We start from the raw sequence: 20,765 nt of genomic DNA on the forward strand, positions 1-20,765 counted from the left end.
ACTCAGAACCCACGTGACACTCAACACCCACCCAGAGCTAGCACCCAGTGCAGGCATGGCACCAAGTATTTGCACCTATGTGATACCCAGTACCCAACACCCACATATTTCATCTGCACTAGTTCCAGTTGCACTAATCCTCCACTTTGTGCCCAGCACCCACAGCAAGCACTCACATATGACATTCAGTACTTGCACCCAGAACTCAAAAGGGACTGAGTACCTGCAATTAGTGTTGGGGCGAACAGTGTTCGCCACTGTTCGGGGTTCTGCAGAACATCACCCTGTTCGGGTGATGTTCGAGTTCAGCCCGAACACCTGATGGTGTTCGGCCAAACCGTTCGGCCATATGGCCGAACTAAGAGCGCATGGCCGAACGTTCCCCGAACATTCGGCTAGCGCTGTGATTGGCCGAACGGGTCACGTGGTTCGGACCCGAACGCGTTCTGATTGGCCGAACGGGTCACGTGGTTCGGGTAAATAAATACCCGATCCACGTCATTTCTCCGCCATTTGTCTGTGGGTTTTAGCTTTGGGTAGGCAGGCAGGGTAGTTCTCTCTCCAGCCAGGCTAGCCAGGGTCCCCCCAGTCATTGTGTCGCTGCTGGGAACAGTAGTACACCGCTCACCCACACTATATAGCATTGTGTTTACTGCCACTCTGTGTACACCGCTCACCCACCACTGTATAGCATTGTGTTTACTGCCACTCTGTGTCTCTGCTGGGAACAGTAGTACACCGCTCAACCACCACTGTATAGCATTGTGCTCTGTGTCTCTGCTGGGAACAGTAGTACACCGCTCACCAACCACTGTATAGCATTGTGCTCTGTGTCTCTGCTGGGAACAGTAGTACACCGCTCAACCACCACTGTATAGCATTGTGCTCTGTGTCTCTGCTGGGACCAGTAGTACACTGCTCACCCACCACTGTATAGCATTGTGCTCTGTGTCGCTGCTGGGAACAGTAGTACACCGCTCACCAACCACTGTATAGCATTGTGCTCTGTGTCGCTGCTGGGAACAGTAGTACACCGCTCACCAACCACTGTATAGCATTGTGCTCTGTGTCGCTGCTGGGAACAGTAGTACACCGCTCACCCACCACTGTATAGCATTGTGCTCTGTTTTGCTGCTGGGAACAGTAGTACACCGCTCACCAACCACTGTATAGCATTGTGCTCTGTGTCGCTGCTGGAACAGTAGTACACCGCTCACCAACCACTGTATAGCATTGTGCTCTGTGTCGCTGCTGGGAACAGTAGTACACCGCTCACCCACCACTGTATAGCATTGTGCTCTGTGTCGCTGCTGGGAACAGTAGTACACCACTCACCAACCACTGTATAGCTTTGTGCTCTGTGTCGCTGCTGGGAACAGTAGTACACCGCTCACCAACCACTGTATAGCATTGTGCTCTGTGTCGCTGCTGGGAACAGTAGTACACCGCTCACCAACCACTGTATAGCATTGTGCTCTGTGTCGCTGCTGGGAACAGTAGTACACCGCTCACCCACCACTGTATAGCATTGTGCTCTGTGTCGCTGCTGGGAACAGTAGTACACCGCTCTCCCACCGCTGTATAGTATTGTGCTCTGTGTCGCTGCTGGGAACAGTAGTACACCGCTCACCCACCACTGTATAGTATTGTGCTCTGTGTCGCTGCTGGGAACATTAGTACACCGCTCACCCACCACTGTATAGTATTGTGCTCTGTGTCGCTGCTGGGAACAGTAGTACACCGCTCACCCACCACTGTATAGCATTGTGCTCTGTGTCCCTGCTGGGAACAGTAGTACACCGCTCACCAACCACTGTATAGCATTGTGCTCTGTGTTGCTGCTGGGAACAGTAGTACACCGCTCACCAACCACTGTATAGCATTGTGCTCTGTGTCGCTGCTGGGAACAGTAGTATACCGCTCACCCACCACTGTATAGAATTGTGCTCTGTGTTGCTGCTGGGAACAGTAGTACACCGCTCACCCACCACTGTATAGTATTGTGCTCTGTGTCGCTGCTGGGAACAGTAGTACACCGCTCACCTACCACTGTATAGCATTGTGCTCTGTGTCGCTGCTGGAACAGTAGTACACCGCTCACCCACCGCTGTATAGCATTTCTGTACTGCCACTGTACTGCTGCCAGTCAGCGTGTACTTTAAGGATAAGTGAAATGAAGAAGAAATCCTGTGAAAGAGGGAGGGGCAAGGGAAGAGGTGTTTCCCCTGACGGTTCACGTACAGGCCACAGTGGAGCACCGAAGAAAACCCACTCAATACCGCCCATGTTGTCCAGGAAATCAACCCTCACAAATCCAAAAGAACAGGACCAGATAATTAATTGGATGAGCTCTCAAGCGTCCAGCAGTGGGTTAAGTGGGTGTCTCAAAGCGTGGCCTTCTCCTCCTGCGCCTCCTCCTGTTCCATCACGTGTGCTGCTGCTGGGTTAGCGTTACCGGTCCCTTTTCCTGGAACCTCTTATCTGTATTACATTTATGACTGCATGGCGGCAAAATGCATGCTATCCGCACGCTTCTTGTCCTCATGCAAGGCCTGGGTTGTTGTGTCTCAAAGCGTGGCCTTCTCCTCCTGCGCCTCCTCCTGTTCCATCACGTGTGCTGCTGCTGGGTTAGCGTTACCGGTCCCTTTTCCTGGAACCTCTTATCTGTATTACATTTATGACTGCATGGCGGCAAAATGGATGCTATCCGCACGCTTCTTGTCCTCATGCAAGGCCTGGGTTGTTGTGTCTCAAAGCGTGGCCTTCTCCTCCTGCGCCGCCCTCCTCCTGTTCCATCACATGTGCTGCTGCTGGGTTAGCGTTACCGGTCCCTTTTCCTGGAACCTCTTATCTGTATTACATTTATGACTGCATGGCGGCAAAATGCATGCTATCCGCACGCTTCTTGTCCTCATGCAAGGCCTGGGTTGTTGTGTCTCAAAGCGTGGCCTTCTCCTCCTGCGCCGCCCTCCTCCTGTTCCATCACGTGTGCTGCTGCTGGGTTAGCATTACCGGTCCCTTTTCCTGGAACCTCTTATCTGTATTACATTTATGACTGCATGCCGACAAAAAGCATGTTACCTGTGCAAAGAAAACAGACATTTCCAGCATTTAAAAGACAGTTTTCCCTTTGAAACTTTAAAATCGATTTTCTCAAAAACTATAAGCTCTTTTTGCTAAATTGTTTTCCCTCTTGTACCCACTCCCAAGGTGCACATACCCTGTAAATTTGGCGTATGTGGCATGTAAGGAGGCTTTACAAAGCACGAAAGTTCGGGTCCCCATTGACTTCCATTATGTTCGGAGTTCGGCTCGAACACCCGAACATCGCGGCCATGTTCGGCCTGTTCGGCCCGAACCCGAACATCTAGATGTTCGCCCAACACTACCTGCAATCAACACCTACATGATGGTTGATACACACCCATACAGCCAGAATCCACAAGACACCCTGTGCCAGCACCCAGAACCCACATGGCACCCAGCATCTGCCTTTAGCACCCACATGACAACAAATACCCCACTAGCCAGCACGCATCACCCATATGTCACCATGTACTCACTCCCAGTACCCACTTGGCACTCAGTATTTGCACCTAAGACCCACATGGCATAGTACTCACATGTCACCAAGTTCCAAAGCCATTATATGCACCTAGTACCCTTTCATGGCCAGCACCCAAATAGCACCCAGTACCCATCCTTGGTCCGAACCCATATGAGATTCAGTACTCTCCCATGGCACACATCCAGACCACACTTGGCACTCCCTACTCACTCATGTCCAACACTCACATGGCTCCCTGTACCAATTAGCACTCACATGGCACCCACTATTGTTTCTCACGATCTGCTACTCATTCAGCACCCAATACTGCATAGCACCCACAGCAAATAAACACCCAATACAAACTGGATCTTGGTACACAAAGCAGCTTGACACAAACTTTACTTTGGCATCTCGGCACCCACTGCAACTTACCACAAAGTGAACCTTTGCGTCTTACCATCCACTGCATCTGGGCACTTACTGCAGTTTTGCATCTATTAATGCTTAACAACCACTGCATATTGGTAACCACTTCTTTGCCTGAAAAGAGGCTTGGGTGCTGATCAAGAGGGACAGAGGTCCCAGTAATGAAAGGTGAGTCTGTGCCTCCACAGTGGGCCCCACTGTGCCCACTCTAACCCACTAACAATGGGCACCTATCACTGCTGATTTGAGGGTGGTAGCACCAAAAGAGTTGGTTGGAAGGAGACACAAAGTCTGCCTGATACTGCTATAAAGGTAGGTAGGTGTGTGTGTGTGTGTGTGTGTGTGCGTGCGTGCGTGTGTGTTAAGACTGCCTTATGCTTTCTGGAGAGGGGGTATTATATACACAATTTAACACGATTTATCAATTTCAAATTTGAGCACCACACCCTTGAGGATCCTCTGCATGGCCCTGCCCTTTCCTGCAGCACCGACACTGACCTCTACATTTCCCAGCAGCCACCCCTTCCCCTCATAGCTGGCACCCAGTACTCACACTCACATGACACCAAGTATCTGCACCCAGGCCTAAAATTGCACCCTGTACTCACACCTGCACACAGCTTCCACATGGCACCCACTATCTGCACCAAGTATCCACTTAACCCGTACCCGCACCCAAAGTACCTGCATTCAAAACCCATGTGATGCCCAAAGCCCACCCATAGCCAGCAGCCAGTACAGGCATGGCACCAAGTATTCGCACCCATGTCACACGCAGTACCTGCACCCACATGACATCGAGTACATGCACCCAGATCTTACATGGCACTAAGTACTTGCAATCAACACCCGCATGACACTTGATACTCAACCATAGCCAGAACCCACATGACACTCTGTACTCACACCCAGAACCCACATGGCACCCAACACCTGCATTCAGCAGCATGGCAATCAATACCCCCGTAGCCAGAAACGATGGGGGGGGGGGGGGCATGCGGGGGAAAGCATTGCCAGGCCCCCTTTTTAAATTTGAGCACCCCCCACTTAAGGACCCTCTGCACGGCCCTGTATGTGAGTTGGCTTTTGAAATCCTACTATTCCCTAAGCAAGCTCAATTTTCTCTAGGATATATCATAATGGTACATGCTAGGCTGGCTTCAGCAAGTAGTGTTGGTGGTGGTATAGTGGTGAAGAGAGCTGCCTACAGAGCACTAGACCTGGGTTCGATTCCCGGCCAATGTATGTAAGCTGGCTTTTGAAATCCTACAATTCCCTAAGCACACTCATTTTTCTCTTGGGTATATCACAATGGTACATGCTAGGCTGGCTTCAGCATGTAGCATTGTAGTGTGTTGTGTTGGTGATATAATGGTTAGGATAGCAGCCTACCGAGCACTAGACCTGGGTTCGATTCCGGGCCAATGTATGTAAGCTGGCTTTTGAAATCCTACAATTACCTAAGCAAGCTCATTTTTTTCTTGGGTATATCACAATGGTACATGCTAGGCTGGCTTCAGCATGTAGAATTGTAGTGTGTTGTGTTGTGTTGGCGGTATAATGGTTAGGATAGCAGCCTACAGAGCGGTAGGCCTGGGTTTGATTCCTGGCCAATGTATGGGAGTTGGCTTTTGAAATCCTACTATTCCCTAAGCAAGCTCAATTTTCTCTAGGATATATCATAATGGTACATGCTAGGCTGGTTTCAGCAAGTAGTGTTGGTGGTGGTATAGTGGTGAAGAGAGCTGCCTACCAAGCACTAGACCTGGGTTTGATTCCCGGCCAAAGTATGTAAGCTGGCTTTTGAAATCCTACAATTCCCTAAGCACGCTCATTTTTCTCTTGGGTATATCACAATGGTACATGCTAGGCTGGCTTCAGCATGTAGCATTGTAGTGTGTTGTGTTGGTGATATAATGGTTAGGATAGCAGCCTACCGAGCACTAAACCTGGGTTCGATTCCGGGCCAATGTATGTAAGCTGGCTTTTGAAATCCTACAATTACCTAAGCAAGCTCATTTTTTTCTTGGGTATATCACAATGGTACATGCTAGGCTGGCTTCAGCATGTAGCATTGTAGTGTGTTGTGTTGTGTTGGCGGTATAATGGTTAGGATAGCAGCCTACAGAGCGGTAGGCCTGGGTTTGATTCCTGGCCAATGTATGTGAGTTGGCTTTTGAAATCCTACTATTCCCTAAGCAAGCTCAATTTTCTCTAGGATATATCATAATGGTACATGCTAGGCTGGTTTCAGCAAGTAGTGTTGGTGGTGGTATAGTGGTGAAGAGAGCTGCCTACCAAGCACTAGACCTGGGTTCGATTCCCGGCCAAAGTATGTAAGCTGGCTTTTGAAATCCTACAATTCCCTGGAAGACAAGACCCTCCTGGAGGAGGGGAGAAAGGGAGGAGGGAGGAAAGGAGAAAAAGGACTAAGGGAACAGTCAATAGGTACTATGGGCTACCATTTAGCATATAAAAGTTCCATTTGCGATTATTTAAATTTTTCCTCCAGGATCTGGAATTCCGCAGAATTTCGCAAAAATCCGGTGTAATTTTCATAGCGACGGAACTCAGCGCTGGCGGAATCTGTGAATTCCGGTGGAACGGAATTTGCTCTTTCCGATCATCTCTACATATAAAACAATGCTACATGAACCGAGGGAGCTCGGCGGATCAGGTAGCTGCCATCCATGCCGCTCTCTGCTGGCCTGCTGTGGCCGACTTTCACTTTTGTGACCTCTGGTGTCATGATTCTGTAATGAGAGAGAGCGATTCTCTCCCAGCATGCAGGGAGGTGGGGGAGCAGGAGGGGCATGGCCAAGGAGAGAAAGCTGTACAATGGCAGCTGGGGAAAGCCTGCTGGAACGCCCCTAGAGGGAGTTTTGAGCAGGGAATCCCCCTCCACCATTACCCTCTGAAATAACGACAATCATTATTGCTAATTTTAGGGGGCTATAGCGTGGTGGTGGGGGGAGGGCAGAGAGGCATGCCGTGAGGAAGGGAACATGCCTTTGTGTCCCATCTGCCCCCCCCCCCGCACCTCCTTAAGTTCTCTTTAAGAAAAGGCTAAACACACACCACTTTACACAAGCCTTTGAGACTGCAGAGTCACAGCGCTTTGATTCCTTAGGTAGAAAAGCGCTATAAAAAATATTATTATATTTATATATTGTGACTTTCTCTTGGCATGGTGCTCCGTGCTACACTCCATTCTCCCAACACTTTCTCCTTCACAACAGAAATACAGTCATAAAGTAGGAAATAGCAGGAGGGTAGAGAGCAATGTGGAGTACCCTCCCCCTTGGACAAAAGTGAGTACACTTTTACTTCTCCTGAACTGTGCTCACTCATCCCTAGTTGTTGACTCAGGAAGACACCAAAGTGAGTACAGATATACTGTACCCGTTACGCACCAGTCGCAAACAGGCTCTGCCACAAAGTGCCTGCATGAGACTGGGAAACATTTGTTCCTTGAGTTTGATTTAAAGCAAAGCTGAACTGAAAATTAAAAGTCAAAATAAGCATACACCTGTCATACCTACCTCCCATGCAGTCTACTCCTCAATCTCTTTCTCCTCTCCTGTATACGGTTTGTTTTACTGTGATCAATTGAATTCTCCATCCTCCATTTTGAAAATGGCCATTACCCTATAACGGCTTCTTGGTCAGCACACTATTAAACTGTAATATCACTCACATGAGCAATAGAGATGGCCCGAACGGTTCCCAGCGAACTTCCGGGGGTCCGCGATCGCGGAGAACCACAAACTTTACCGGAAGTTCGGTTCGCCCCATAATGCACCATTAGGGTCAACTTTGACCCTCTACATCATAGTCAGCAGGCACACTGTAGCCAATCAGGCTACACTCCCTCCTGGAGCCACTCCCCCCCCCCCCCCTTATAAAAGGCAGGCATCGCCGGCCATTTTACTCACTCGTGTGCCTGCAGTAAATAGAGAAGGGACAGCTGCTGCTGCTGCTGCCTCTCATAGGGAAAGATTAGTTAGGCTCTTGTAGGCTTCTTAGCTTGCTCCTTGCTAATTCTTATTGCTAAAATAGCACCCCACAACAGCTCTTTTGAGAGCTAATCTTGCTCTTGTGATCTATTTTTTTTTCTGTGTGTCCCACTGACACTTGTGTTGCATAGACAGCCTTGATAATTCATACTGTGTGTGTGCCACTGCCAGGCCCAGCACATTCAGTGACTACCTGTGTGTGTGGCAGGTGCACATTGTAATACCCAGTACTGCATATACCTACCTACCTGTTGTTCACAGTGCACCCACCTACCTACTAGAGCTGAGCGCATGCAGTGTCACTGTGCCTGTCCGTTACCTGTCTGTGTGTGACAGGTGCACATTGTAATACCCATCACTGCATATACCTACCTACCTGTTGTTCACAGTGCACCCACCTACCTACGTGAGCTGAGCGCACGCAATGTCACTGTGCCTGTCCGGTACCTGTCTGTGTGTGACAGGTGCACATTGTAATACCCATTACTGCATATACCTACCTGTTGTTTACAGTGCACCCACCTACGTTTGCTGAGCGCACGCAGTGTTACTGTGCCTGTCCGATACCTGTCTGTGTGTGACAGATGCACATTGTAATACCCATCACTGCAAATACCTACCTGTTGTGTTCAGTGCACCCACCTCATCACTGCATATACCTACCTGTAGTGTTCAGTGCACCCACCTACCTACGTGAGTGCACACAGTGTGATAAACCACTCTGCGCATACCTGTTAACTGCACCTGTGTGACTGCACATTGTATTAGTCAAGTCAGTGCATACGTTTCACTTCATCCCCCCGATATAGACACAACGGACAAAACAGGTAGAGGCAGACCCAGAGGAAGGCCACCCGGCAGGTCTGTGCGAGGTCGTGTTGATGTGATTTCATGCGGCCCTGGCCCAAAGTACAGTGCTCAGAAGAAGGCACGTCCCATCAACTCCCAAGATTGTCAGGACGTGGTTGACTATTTAACACAGAACACCTCATCTTCCACAGCCACCAGCCCTACTACAAGCACCACATCTGCTGCATTTGACACTTCGCAGGAGCTAATTGGTGGGGAATTAACTGATTCACAGCCATTATTGTTACAACCAGATGAAGGCGCTAAGCAAGTTACACAACCTCATATGTCTGAGTTAGGTAGCGACACTATGGACGTAATGTGTGAGGAGGAGGAGGAGGATGAAGTACCTGCTGTTGGTGCATTTTTGGAGGTGTCTGAGGCAAGCGAAGCTGGGCAGGATGATTATGATGATTATGATGATACGGATCCCACATGGGTTCCTAAGAGACAAGATGACCAAGGGGACAGTTAAGAGGGGAAGTCAGAGAGGAGTAGGAGGAAACAATTTCCTGAAAGAAGCAGGGGGAGCTCGTCATCAGAAACAGCTGGTGACAGTGTCCGGCTCCATGTATCGCCACCTATGTACAGCCAGCCAACATGTCCTTCAATGTCAGCTGCTGATGCCACCATAGTCCCATCACCCAAAAGGGGGCTCAGCGGTTAGGACATTTTTTAATGTGTCTGCCTCAGATCGGAGCAATGCAATCTGTTCTCTCTGCCTCCAAAAATTGAGCCGTGGAAAGGCCAACACTCACGTAGGGACAAGTGCCTTACGTAGGGACAAGTGCCTTACAAAGGCACATGGAGAAAAGGCACAAACTGCAATGGGAAGAACACCTGAGCAAAATCAGCACACAAAAGAAAAGCCACCCTCCTTCTCCTCTTCCTCCTTCAGGTGCAGAATCTTTAGCCGCTTTCTCCTTAGCACTTTCACAGCCACCCTCCTCCGCCTCTCGCCTTGAGCGGTGCCTGCTCCTCTGCCCACAGCAGCCAGGTGTCCGTGAAGGAAATATTTGAGCTGAAGAAGCCAATTTCTGCTAGTCACCTCCTTGCCTGGCATCTGACAGCTGGCGTGGCGGAACTGTTAGCTCGCCAACTGTTACCATACCAGCTGGTGGAATATGAGGCCTTCCGTAAATTTGCGGCCATTGGGACACGGTAGTGGAAGATGCCAAGCCGCAATTATTTCTCTAAAAAGGCTGTAAACTGTACCGTGAAGTTGAGAGGCAAGTGGTGTCATCTCTGGCACACAGCATTGGGTCAAGGGTCCACCTGACCACGGATGCCTGGTCTGCCAAGCACGGTCAGGGCAGATACATTACTTACACAGCCCATTGGGTCAAACTGGTGACCGCTGACAAGCAGGGAGTACATGGCTGTGCAGTGGACCAACTTGTGACACCTCCACGGCTTGCAGGCAGACCTGCTGCCACCTTCTCTCCTCCTGCTACATCCTCTTCGCTGTCGTCCTCCTCCTCCTCCTTGGCTGAGTGGCAGTTCAACTCTACTGGTGCTGTGATCTCCTCTCCAGCTACACAGCCCCATCTCTCCAGGACCTATGCTGCAGGCCAGGTACGACGGTGTCACGCCATCTTAGACATGTCTTGCCTCAAAGTGGAGAGTCACACTGGAGCAGCTCTCCTGGCTGCTCTTAACAAACAGGCAGATCAGTGGCTGACCCCACACCAGCTGGAGATCGGCAACGTGTGACAACAGAAGCAATCTCCTTTCCGCATTGAATTTGGGAAAGCTGAAACATGTACCCTGCATTGCACATGTGCTCAATCTAGTCATTCAAAGATTTGTGTCAAAGTACCCAGGCTTAGCGGACGTCCTGAAGCAGGCCAGGAAGTTGTGTGGGCATTTCAGGCGGTCTTACACGGCCATGGAACGCTTTGAGGACATTTAGCAGAGAAACAACTTGTCGGTGAGACGCTTGATATGTGATAGCCCGACTCGCTGGAATTCGACCCTGGCCATGTTCTCTCACCTGCTAGAACAGGAGAAAGCCATCACCCAGTACCTGTACAATTACAGTAAAAGGACACAATCTGGGGAGATGGGGATGTTCTGGCCCAACAACTGGACACTGATGCGAAATGCATGCGGGCTCATGCGGCCATTTGAGGAGGTGACCAACCTGGTCAGTCGCAGTGAAGGCACCATCAGCGACTTGATCCCATACGCTTACTTCCTGGAGCGTGCCGTGCGTAGAGTGGTGGATCAAGCTGTGGAGGAGCGTGAACAGAACCCGTTACGGCAGGAACAGTTGTGGGAGCAATTTTCATCAGAATCAGATGTTTCCTCAATACCTGCAGCAGCACAGAGGGGGGGGGGGAGGAAGAGTTTTGTGGGGAAAAGGAGTCAGACTCAGATGATGAGGAAGGTGTTTCTTTGGAGGAGGAGGCGGCGGCAGAAGAACTGCAGCAGGCGTCGCAGGGGGCTTGGGCTGCTCGACGTTCCCGTGGTATTGTTCGTGGCTGGGGGGAGGAGGAGGAGAACTTACCTGAAGTCGCTAAAGAAGAGCAAGAGGAGATGGATAGTACATCTGGATCCAACTTTGTGCAGATGGCATCTTTCATGCTTTCCAGCCTGTTGAGGGATCCCCATATAAAAAAAAAAAAAAAAAACTCAAGGGGAATGAGCTGTACATGGGTGGTCACGCTACTAGACCCTCGGTATAGGCACAAAGTGGCGGACATGTTACTCACCAGAAGGCAGAAAGGATGCAGCACATGCAGAACAAGCTGGCAACTATGCTTTACAATGCGTTTAAGTGTGATGTCACAGCACAATGGAATAAAGGTACCACTGCCAGTAATCCTTCTACAATGTCCACGCAGGCAAGGACAGGACACTACAGCGATCTCATGGTGATGCCGGACATGCGGACATTCTTTAGTCGAATGCCTGGCCTTAGCCCTTCCAGATCCACCCTCCCCCACGCCTGGACCGGCAGGTAGCCGACTACCTGGCCTTAATTGAGGATGTAGACTACTGTGAGCAGCGATGAACCCTTGGACTACTGGGTGCGCAGGTTTGACCTGTGGCCAGAGCTGTCCCAATTTGCCATCCAATGTCTGTCTTGCCCTGCCCCAAGCGTCCTGACAGAAAGGACCTTCAGTGCAGCTGGAGGCATTGTCACTGAGAAGAGAAGTCGCCTAAGTCACAAAAGTGTTCAGTACCTCACCTTTATCAAAATAAATGAGGCATGGATCCCGGAGGGCTACTGCCCACCCGAAGACTAAGTCAGTCCCCAAACACAGCATCTCTGCCTGCACACAATGTGACTGGCTTCCTGCCCCAAGACTAAGTCGCTCCCCACACAGCATCTCTGCCTGCAGGCCACTTGACTGCCTTCTCCACCACCACCAACAGGCTCCAGGACTCTAGGCGGATTCCTGAATTTTTAAGGCTGCTGCTAGCAGTGGCAGCTATAATAGTTTTTCTGGTGCGTGTACATGCCTGCCTAATTTTTCTGGCTGCAGTGCAGCTGCAACAACAAAACAAAAGGCATGTACGTGTGCCCATTCCCCTTTGTGATCATTACCTTGCCGTGGTGAAGAGGCTTGCGTATCACAATAAAGCAATGACCGCCGGCTATATGAGTGTCTTGGGGGGTGGCACACCAAAGATAATAAGGTCGTTGCTTCATTGTGGACAGACCAAATTTGATCAGCTGGACAGTCACTGTTGTTCTATCACTGAGCTACCACAGCCCGGCTTAAAAACCGCCACGGCCCGCACTTTGCCATGGTGCGCACCAGTCCAGCACGGCTGTCACTACGCAAACAGCTGTTTGCGGTGTCTTACACAGTGAGTTTGGTGTGTCCATGTGAAGCAGTACTCTAATTACACTCCCTGATTGATGTATACACATGCAAGATGTTTTAAAGCACTTTAGGCCTGCAATTTAGCATTCAATGTGATTTCTGCCCTTAAAATGCTGCTTTACGTCCAATCCAGATTTTTCCCCAGGACTTTTGGCATGTATCCCACTCCGCCATGCCACCCTCCAGGTGTTAGACCCTTTGAAACAACTTTTCCAGCACTTTTGTGGCCAGCATACATTTTTCTAGTTTTTAAAGTTCGCCTCCTCAGTCTATTGCGGTTCGCGAAAGTACATGCGAACCGAACTTTCGCGGTAGTTCGCGAACCGAAAATTTGAGATTCGGGCCATCTCTAATGAGCCATAGGAAACATGGACATTACCTTGCTCATCAGTTGTCCTTTCAGTTATAACTGGCAGCTAGCCAGCTACTGATATATAACAGACAGTAACTGATATATTTCAGTTCTGACAAAAACTTGTCAGAAGAAGGAATTATTGTAAGAAGAAAATGAGAGAAACTGACAGTGAGGTAAATATGTAATACTCATTTGCAGGTACATCATGTGTTTATTTTAAATAATTTTACTCGGTTCAGGTTTTATTTAAGAATATATGTCCATATTGATTCACAATACACATGTATTATGTTATTTTAAACACTTCATAAAACAAATTATACTTGCCTCTATCAGTCTTTGTTGTTGCCATAAACATTACAGGTAAGCCGATTGCTGAAGAAAGAATCCAGTTGCAGACGTTGACAATTTTGGCATTTCGGGGTGTTCTGAAGTCAAGAGCTTTTACTGGATGGCAGACTGCTATGTACCGATCAACACTCATTGTAGTCAGGGTAAAAATGCTTGTGAACATATTGTAGTAGTCTATAGAGATAACAGCTTTACAGACAATATTACCGAAAGGCCACGTTCCCATAAGGTAATTCACACTCTGAAATGGCAGTGTACTTGTTGCAAGGGCATCGGCTAAGGCAAGATTGAATATGTAGATATTGGTGGCCGTCTTCATTTTGGTGTACCTGAAATAGAATGGGAGACAAAAGATAATTTTGTATTAAAGTACAACTTGATCAACAATAAAGTTTTCAAATGTATAACAGATTCAGTACACAGAAGTCCAGATTAGCATTTGTCAAGATCCTCTGCAAAAGATACACATAGGATTTCTGACCATGTTTTCCCTAAATCTGGCCAAAAGTACAAATAAAAAAACAGAATCATGTGTGTCTGTTTGCTGCTTCAGATTACCGGTTTAGATCACTGTTCACAAAAATACTTAGAATGTTCCTTGCTTTGTTTGTTTGCTGCTATGCTAATACACGCAGTATTATAGAAACTCCCCCAGATGCCAGCTATGTGCAATACTGTAACAGAAGGAAAATACCGTATTAAGCATTTCTGTTATTTCCAGACAACTTCACATTCATCTTTGTAAGCCTTATAAAAGTCACTGTAGTGACATATAGTAGAATGCAGTAAATTATTCAGGATACCCACAGAAACCCTATTCTATCCATATATTGCTGTATAGTGGACTGTAACCCTGCTCTTCCAGTGATGCTTAGTCATAGTCAAGGCTGTGTTGCTATGCTAATTTCCCCTCCCAGGGCATTCTGTGACTCTAGGTATATTTTCTACCGGCTTTAGAACTCTCAGTAAATAACCATTCCACAGAAATCAACTGACAAGACTAAAGGTGTCACCACCTGTGATAAATGTAAGAATGTAAATCATTGTGGGGAAATATTTTAGAATGGGCAAACATTGACTAAATAATTTATAAATGAATTTTGTTTTTAAAAAGTAGTTTTTTCATTGTTTCTACTTTCAGTACAATTCCTTTTTAAGCAAAAGTCTGTTGAATCTGTGCGAGGATTTTTATCAATCAGCTGTTGGAAAAGTACCATTTCATCTTATTACATTTATGTTGCCAGTTTACAAAGTGGCAAAATGTGGCTGAAATAAAAGTCAAGGGGCTTTGAATCACCATTTTCTCCGACACTCTCATACTAGCAAACAAATAGGGTTCTGGTCAAAAGTTAATGCTCAGTTCCAGAAAAAAAAGTTTTATATTCCTGTGTAGGAAATCAATAGCAGAAATTCTTTTTCATAAGTTTATAAACTCCTAGATTGTTTACGTTAATAAGCACATATTGCAATCTTCTCAGAGAGCTCATGTGGGTAAGTGGCACCTGAAATAGATACAACTGCATGAAAAACTAAAATATGTAGAAAGGATAACCTTAAAATGAATACAAAAAAGTTTTAATTTTGCACTGGCAACTTGTTTTGTGGGTGTCTGCCCACATCCTCAGGACAATATATCTGCCGAGTGATCAATGAGCCAAACTCTGAGCGTCTTTCTTAATAGAGAGCTCTTTTGGTTGCCCACCACATTGCAATCTGAACAACATGATGATATAACTAAGTCACAAAGCAGCAACCTCTCTTATAGAGTTTGCAGTTAACTTTTAGCTGGACTATTTTAGGTTACACAGGAGTAGAGCTGTCCCGAACGGTTCACCGGCGAACAGTCTCCGGCAAACTTCCGGGGTTTGCGATCGCGGAGAACCGCAAACTTTTCCGGAAGTTTGGTTCGCCCCCATAGTGCATCATGAGGGTCAACTTTGACCCTCTACATCACAGTCAGCAGGCACATTGCAGCCAATCAGGCAACACTCCCTCCTGGAGCCCCCCCCCCCCTATAAAAGGCAGGCAGCATCAGGCATTTCACTGACTCGTGTGCCTGACTAATAAGAGAAGGGGCAGCTGCTGCAGAGTTTCATAGGGAAAACTTAGTTAGGCTCTTGTAGGCTTGTTAGCTTGCTCCTTGCTGATTCTTATTGCTAAAAAAGCACCCCACAACAGCTCTTTTGAGAGCTAATCTTGTTCTTGTGATCTATTTTTTTTCTGTTTGTCCCACTGACACTTGTGTTGCATAGACAGCCTTGCTAATTCCTACTGTGTGTTCCACTGCCAGGCCCAGCACATTCAGTGACTACTACCTGTGTGTGTGACAGGTGCACATTGTAATACCCACTGCATATACCTACCTGTTTATCACTGTTCACCCACCTACGTGAGTGCACGCAGTGTCACTGTGCCTGTCCGGTACCTGTCTGTGTGTGACAGGTGCACATTGTAATACCCAACACTACATATACCTACTACTACCTGTTGTTCACTTCAGTGCACCCACCCACCTACATGAGTGCACGCAGTGTGATATAACACTCCGTGCATACCTGTTAACTGCACCTGTGTGACTGCACATTGTATTACTCATGCCACTGCATAACTTTCACTGCATCTGTGACTGCACATTTTGTATTATACCTGACAGTCAGTGCATACCTTTCACTTGAATGGATGGCAGACTTGCCCTCCATAACAGATTCTCGTTACAGGTAGTAAAGTCGATCAGTGTCCTATACAGCAGGGCCTCGAAAGTCCTCCTGTATTGTTATTTTTGGTCACTACCTCGGGACGTGCATGCCATGCCTGCCGCCTTCCTTGGATGTATGGTAGCCGTTCCTGCTCCTTTGTCCACAGCGTGCCTGCTGCCTTCCTTTGATGTGTGGTGGTGGTGGTAGCCGTTTCTTAGGCTCCCACTCTGGACCGGAATCGACCGGACTGGAATCGAACCCTGATTCCCCGGCCATTACCTGTGGTCACTTACAATGGCAGACTTGCCCTCCATAAAAGATTCTTGTTGTAGGTACTGAACAGCAAGCAGAACAAGTATTTTAAAAAATTAATGTAAGCTTTAACAATGGTAGAGAAAAAAACATTGAAAGTTGATAAGGCAGTCAGACATTACCTGACATCATTGAGTGAGGGAGAGCAATCTCACCTCTGTCCCTCAGAGGAGCCCACTATCTAATCCTACCATAATTGTACGTCCCTATCATCGTTTTTTTTTGGGGGGGGGAGGGGGGAATGGCAAGGAAAAACTATCCTCTATAGCGCAATAAGTTTATGAAAAAAAACAAATTGCACACATAATAATGTATACTCAACTCCTGATAGAAGTATTGAAGCAGCGCATGCTATTGAAGGAGCTTCCAGGCAGAGAGCCATGGCCAGTGGCTGTGTCAAACCAGAATGCCAAACGGGTCTCAGTGTTCCTCCTTTGCAAGCCGCTACATTCAACCACCTTACCAGGAGAATACTTCTATCCAGTGGCGTAGTAATAGGGGGTGCAGACATAGCAACTGCTTCAGGGCCCTTGGGCTACAGGGGCCCCATGGGGCCCACCCTCAACCACAGTATTAGCTCTTTTGTGCTGATAATATTCACTTCTATAGATGCTTTGAATAATAGTGATTGTTAACATACTGTTTCCCATCCCCTTCTTGAACCTCTGACACTGTGGTTTTCCTTGATTGGTTTTGGTGCGCCGTATCAATTGTTTTGTATAGCATGCTTGGGAGGCCCCAATACAATACTTGCACGGGGGCCCACAGCTTCTTAGCTATGCCACTGCTTCTATCAGGAGTTAGGCATATAATAATAGGTGTGCGATGTGTCTTTATATAAACTTATTATGCTATAAATGGGCATTTTTCCTTGTCATCCTTTCAGCTGCTTTCACCTGCCACCTGTAGCCTATTGTAATATATTAAATATTTGGAGGTGTTCACAAGACTTTGTATCAGACTGTTGTCTAATGAACTTTCATTTGGACTTTAATGTGTATAGCAGTCCAGTATTGCTAGTGTTAGGCATTTGGGTGTCCTTTCTAACCGTCTCCGGACTGCTTTTTTGAGTACCTATGTCGGAGCTCTTTATCTGTGATGTTGGGTGCAGTCTACGCCACGGTTTTCTGTGGTCCCGAGCCGATTGTTGCTTCTTTTGGCCACTTAGTCTGTGTTAAACTTGGAGGTGTAATCTCCACAGTCAGCATGCAACACATAAGCTGACGTGAAGGAGGTACACACACCAGCACAAGGAATCAGGATATCCCCAGTTTAGTGGAGGAGAGGACTGACTCCAATAGGAGATTGTGGTGCACAGAGCCGGTGCAGATCCGAACAGCCACAAACAACACTTTCGTAATAACGTCTCAGCGCAAAGTAGCGCTGAGAGCATAAACCAGGACTGAGGAGATTAGGACAGGTAGACAGAATGAACGCTTGCTTAACTAGCCACTACTTAGTGACAGCAAGCGTCCACAATAAAACAGACTGGAATGAGTTAGCCAATGCGTTTGCAGCAATGGCGTGCCTCACCAAGACAGAACAGGATAGTCAGGAAATAGCAGGATCAAGATAGATGAACGTAACACAGATAAATATACAATAAGTATGATTTCCTAGCGTATTACAATTACAGCTATCAATGAAACTATTTGTAACGTCTGACTAACATATGTATATATCGGCAATGAACCGATATATGACATAAGCAGGAACTCTGACTAAGACTGGAGTAATACAGGGGACAGGACTCAGAAGGATTCGCTATCTCTTTGCAGAGATGAACGCAATCCACAAACAGGACCAGGAACAGGATAACTAGCTCAGCGTGCTGGAACGCTGACTAACGGAACACAGGATATAAACAGTTCGTGTACGTATATATCAGCGACAATGATGTATCAACGTAACACGAATACAAGGAAAATAATAAACGTGCAAGTATGCGTATAGATTGGCGATGAACCAATATATGACACAAGACAAGCAAAGTAACAACTTCTAGAACAAGAGCAGAACTAGGAGGACTCGCTGACCCCTTCGCAGGAGTCAGCGCAGTCCACACAGACCAGGAACGAGGTGGGGCACGAGCAGAGTAACAGACTGAATCTGAGACTATGGTAGCCCATCAAGCATTGCAGGAAGCAGTTCTTTGTACTGAGGTCATCCAATGGGAGCAGACCTGCAGATTCCCACACAAGTGAATGGTAATTAATCACAGGCTGACAGCAGGAAAAGACAGACAATGATATGCAGCCTGCAGGAAAGGGATTGCCCCTCCATTGCAGCAGACAATGTTTGTTTACACAAAAGCATATTAAACTGTCATTAACTTCAGAGCTAATGCAGATGGAATCAGCAAGTAGTTTAAGTGCAAACCAAACTATGCAAGAAAATGTATGTAATGACATCAGAACTGCTTGGGTTACAATACCACTGCAGCCAGCAGTAAACGCTGCAGACATGATCATAACAGTCTGCTGTCATGTGACAGCCGAGCTTCTGCATAATGGTAAGGAGCCAGATTAGTTGGTTCCTTACCAGGGGATTACTGTGAGTCAAAGTGATCACGAACAGCAGAATGAAAAAAGACTCTGGCCCTTAAAGAGTAACTGGCAGGCATAAAATCAATTCTTTGTTTTTGACTATTTGTGACTATTTTATTTGTATTTTTTGGCGATGTTGGAGGTAACACACAGATGACCTGGCCCAGATTTGAACTAGGCAACTTAGCCCTGTAGAGTCCTATTCACTATGCCACCTTCCTTCTCTGATAATACTTAACCCCATTCCTTGACTTATGTAGTAAAAAAAAAATATTGCGTATAATATAAACATTTATAATAAACTATAAAAATCTGGAAAAGCTATTTCTAAAAAGAACATAAGACTTAATTTAAAAATTAGTTTTAAACCTTATTGGAACTTGCCTTTTAAATTTTTATTAGAATAAATTTACATTTAATACAGTGTTTGTACCTCAAGACAGATCATGACCCTGACTATGTATTAAAATCATTCATTAATATCTCAGTAGCATTCAAATTCTATTGGGAACAGAATCCTCTATTTCATATAAAAAGCTATATTCATTCTAACAAATTAATGTTCATTCATTTTAAATAAAGATAAATACAGTATAAAATGTATGACCAGTTAATTCCCCTTTTCTCTGTATTTGACATAGTATTTTCATGTCTGTACACAACACACTTGTTTGTCTCATAGACACATCCATAAATATAGATATCTTTTGATCTTTGTACATCATTTTAAAATTGACTGCACTGGGTTTGTGTTTCTTAGCAGCTGGGTCTTTGGTAATTTTATTGAAATACCGTAATTACAGTATTTTATCAGAAATACTCTTAGTGAACCTGAACACTGAACTTCCATTAAGGTTATGGAAGCACTTATCTGTGGTCTACTAATAGAAGCACAGACTAAGTAGCTCTCTCAAAACACACATTGTATGATTTAAAAGGTTTTTGCTCATTAAATGACACAGAAGACAAAATGCTTTACTCTAACACAAGTACAGATGTAGTACTTGCACATACTGTAGCTATGTCATTAGTATGAATATGGCTACAAGTAATGCTTGGTCTTTCTGTTATTCAACTACAATTTAAAATAAATATATTCACATAATAAATATAATATCAATAATATATTATAAATGCCATGAATATTCAATTATAAATACTTGCACATATGGAGAGAAAAAGAACAGGCCTGATTCAATGATATGATATAAAAGATTATCTGCATTGTGTCTTATATCCTTGTGTAACATAAGTTGACAACTGATTCATTTTTAACGTTTCCTATATAAGTGCTAGGTTAGCCTTGAATGGAAGTGAACAAATCACCTTGAGAGATACAGGGTAACTGCATCCTTTTTTCTCAGTGGTTTAAAAAACTATTTTTGAATTATGAAGTAAGTGTAACCCCCTCCCAAGGGTTTTTAGCCACTGTCCCCTTGCCAGCTTCTGTGTAGTGCCAGTGTAGGCCTCCAACATCTGAACAATACCAGCCCACAGTGTCTATGACTTTGGCAGAACTCTTTATTAAAAGGGAAGTAATGACCCTGCCTCCTTCAAAACTTCCAACCATGTAAAGGGAGCACCTTTTAATGCTCAAAAGGTGGGTTATCTACCTCACACATGTGGCAGTAGGTCCTGAGTGGGCTCTATGGTGCAATCTTGGAACTCTTTTTAACCTCCTTAGCGGTAGTCAGGCTCGGGACAGAAATCCACAGCTCAGGGCGAAAATCCTGTGCTTGTGTGAGTTATATGCAGGGGTTGCTGCAGATCTTCCTGGAGTATGTAAAATGTAGAAAGGAGGCTGGCACCACCAGAAGTAGAAAAGTAA

At 46.3% G+C, this 20,765-nt stretch overlaps 1 protein-coding gene and 1 long non-coding RNA gene across 2 annotated transcripts in view; one reads left to right on the forward strand and one right to left on the reverse strand.

Annotated features, from left to right (window-relative positions):
- LOC137504081 (uncharacterized) overlaps positions 1 to 20,765 on the forward strand; it is a 219,372-nt gene that overhangs the window by 124,476 nt on the left and 74,131 nt on the right. The window lies entirely within an intron of this gene.
- Positions 1 to 20,765, reverse strand: part of OPRM1 (opioid receptor mu 1) — a 224,281-nt gene that overhangs the window by 34,660 nt on the left and 168,856 nt on the right. Inside the window, exon 2 of the mRNA XM_068232052.1 lies at positions 13,360 to 13,712. Within this exon, the coding sequence (XP_068088153.1) occupies positions 13,360 to 13,712 (353 nt within the window). The remainder of the gene's footprint in view (positions 1 to 13,359; positions 13,713 to 20,765) is intronic.

This window comes from Hyperolius riggenbachi, chromosome 4, assembly GCF_040937935.1.
Source record: "Hyperolius riggenbachi isolate aHypRig1 chromosome 4, aHypRig1.pri, whole genome shotgun sequence".
NCBI lineage: Eukaryota > Metazoa > Chordata > Amphibia > Anura > Hyperoliidae > Hyperolius > Hyperolius riggenbachi.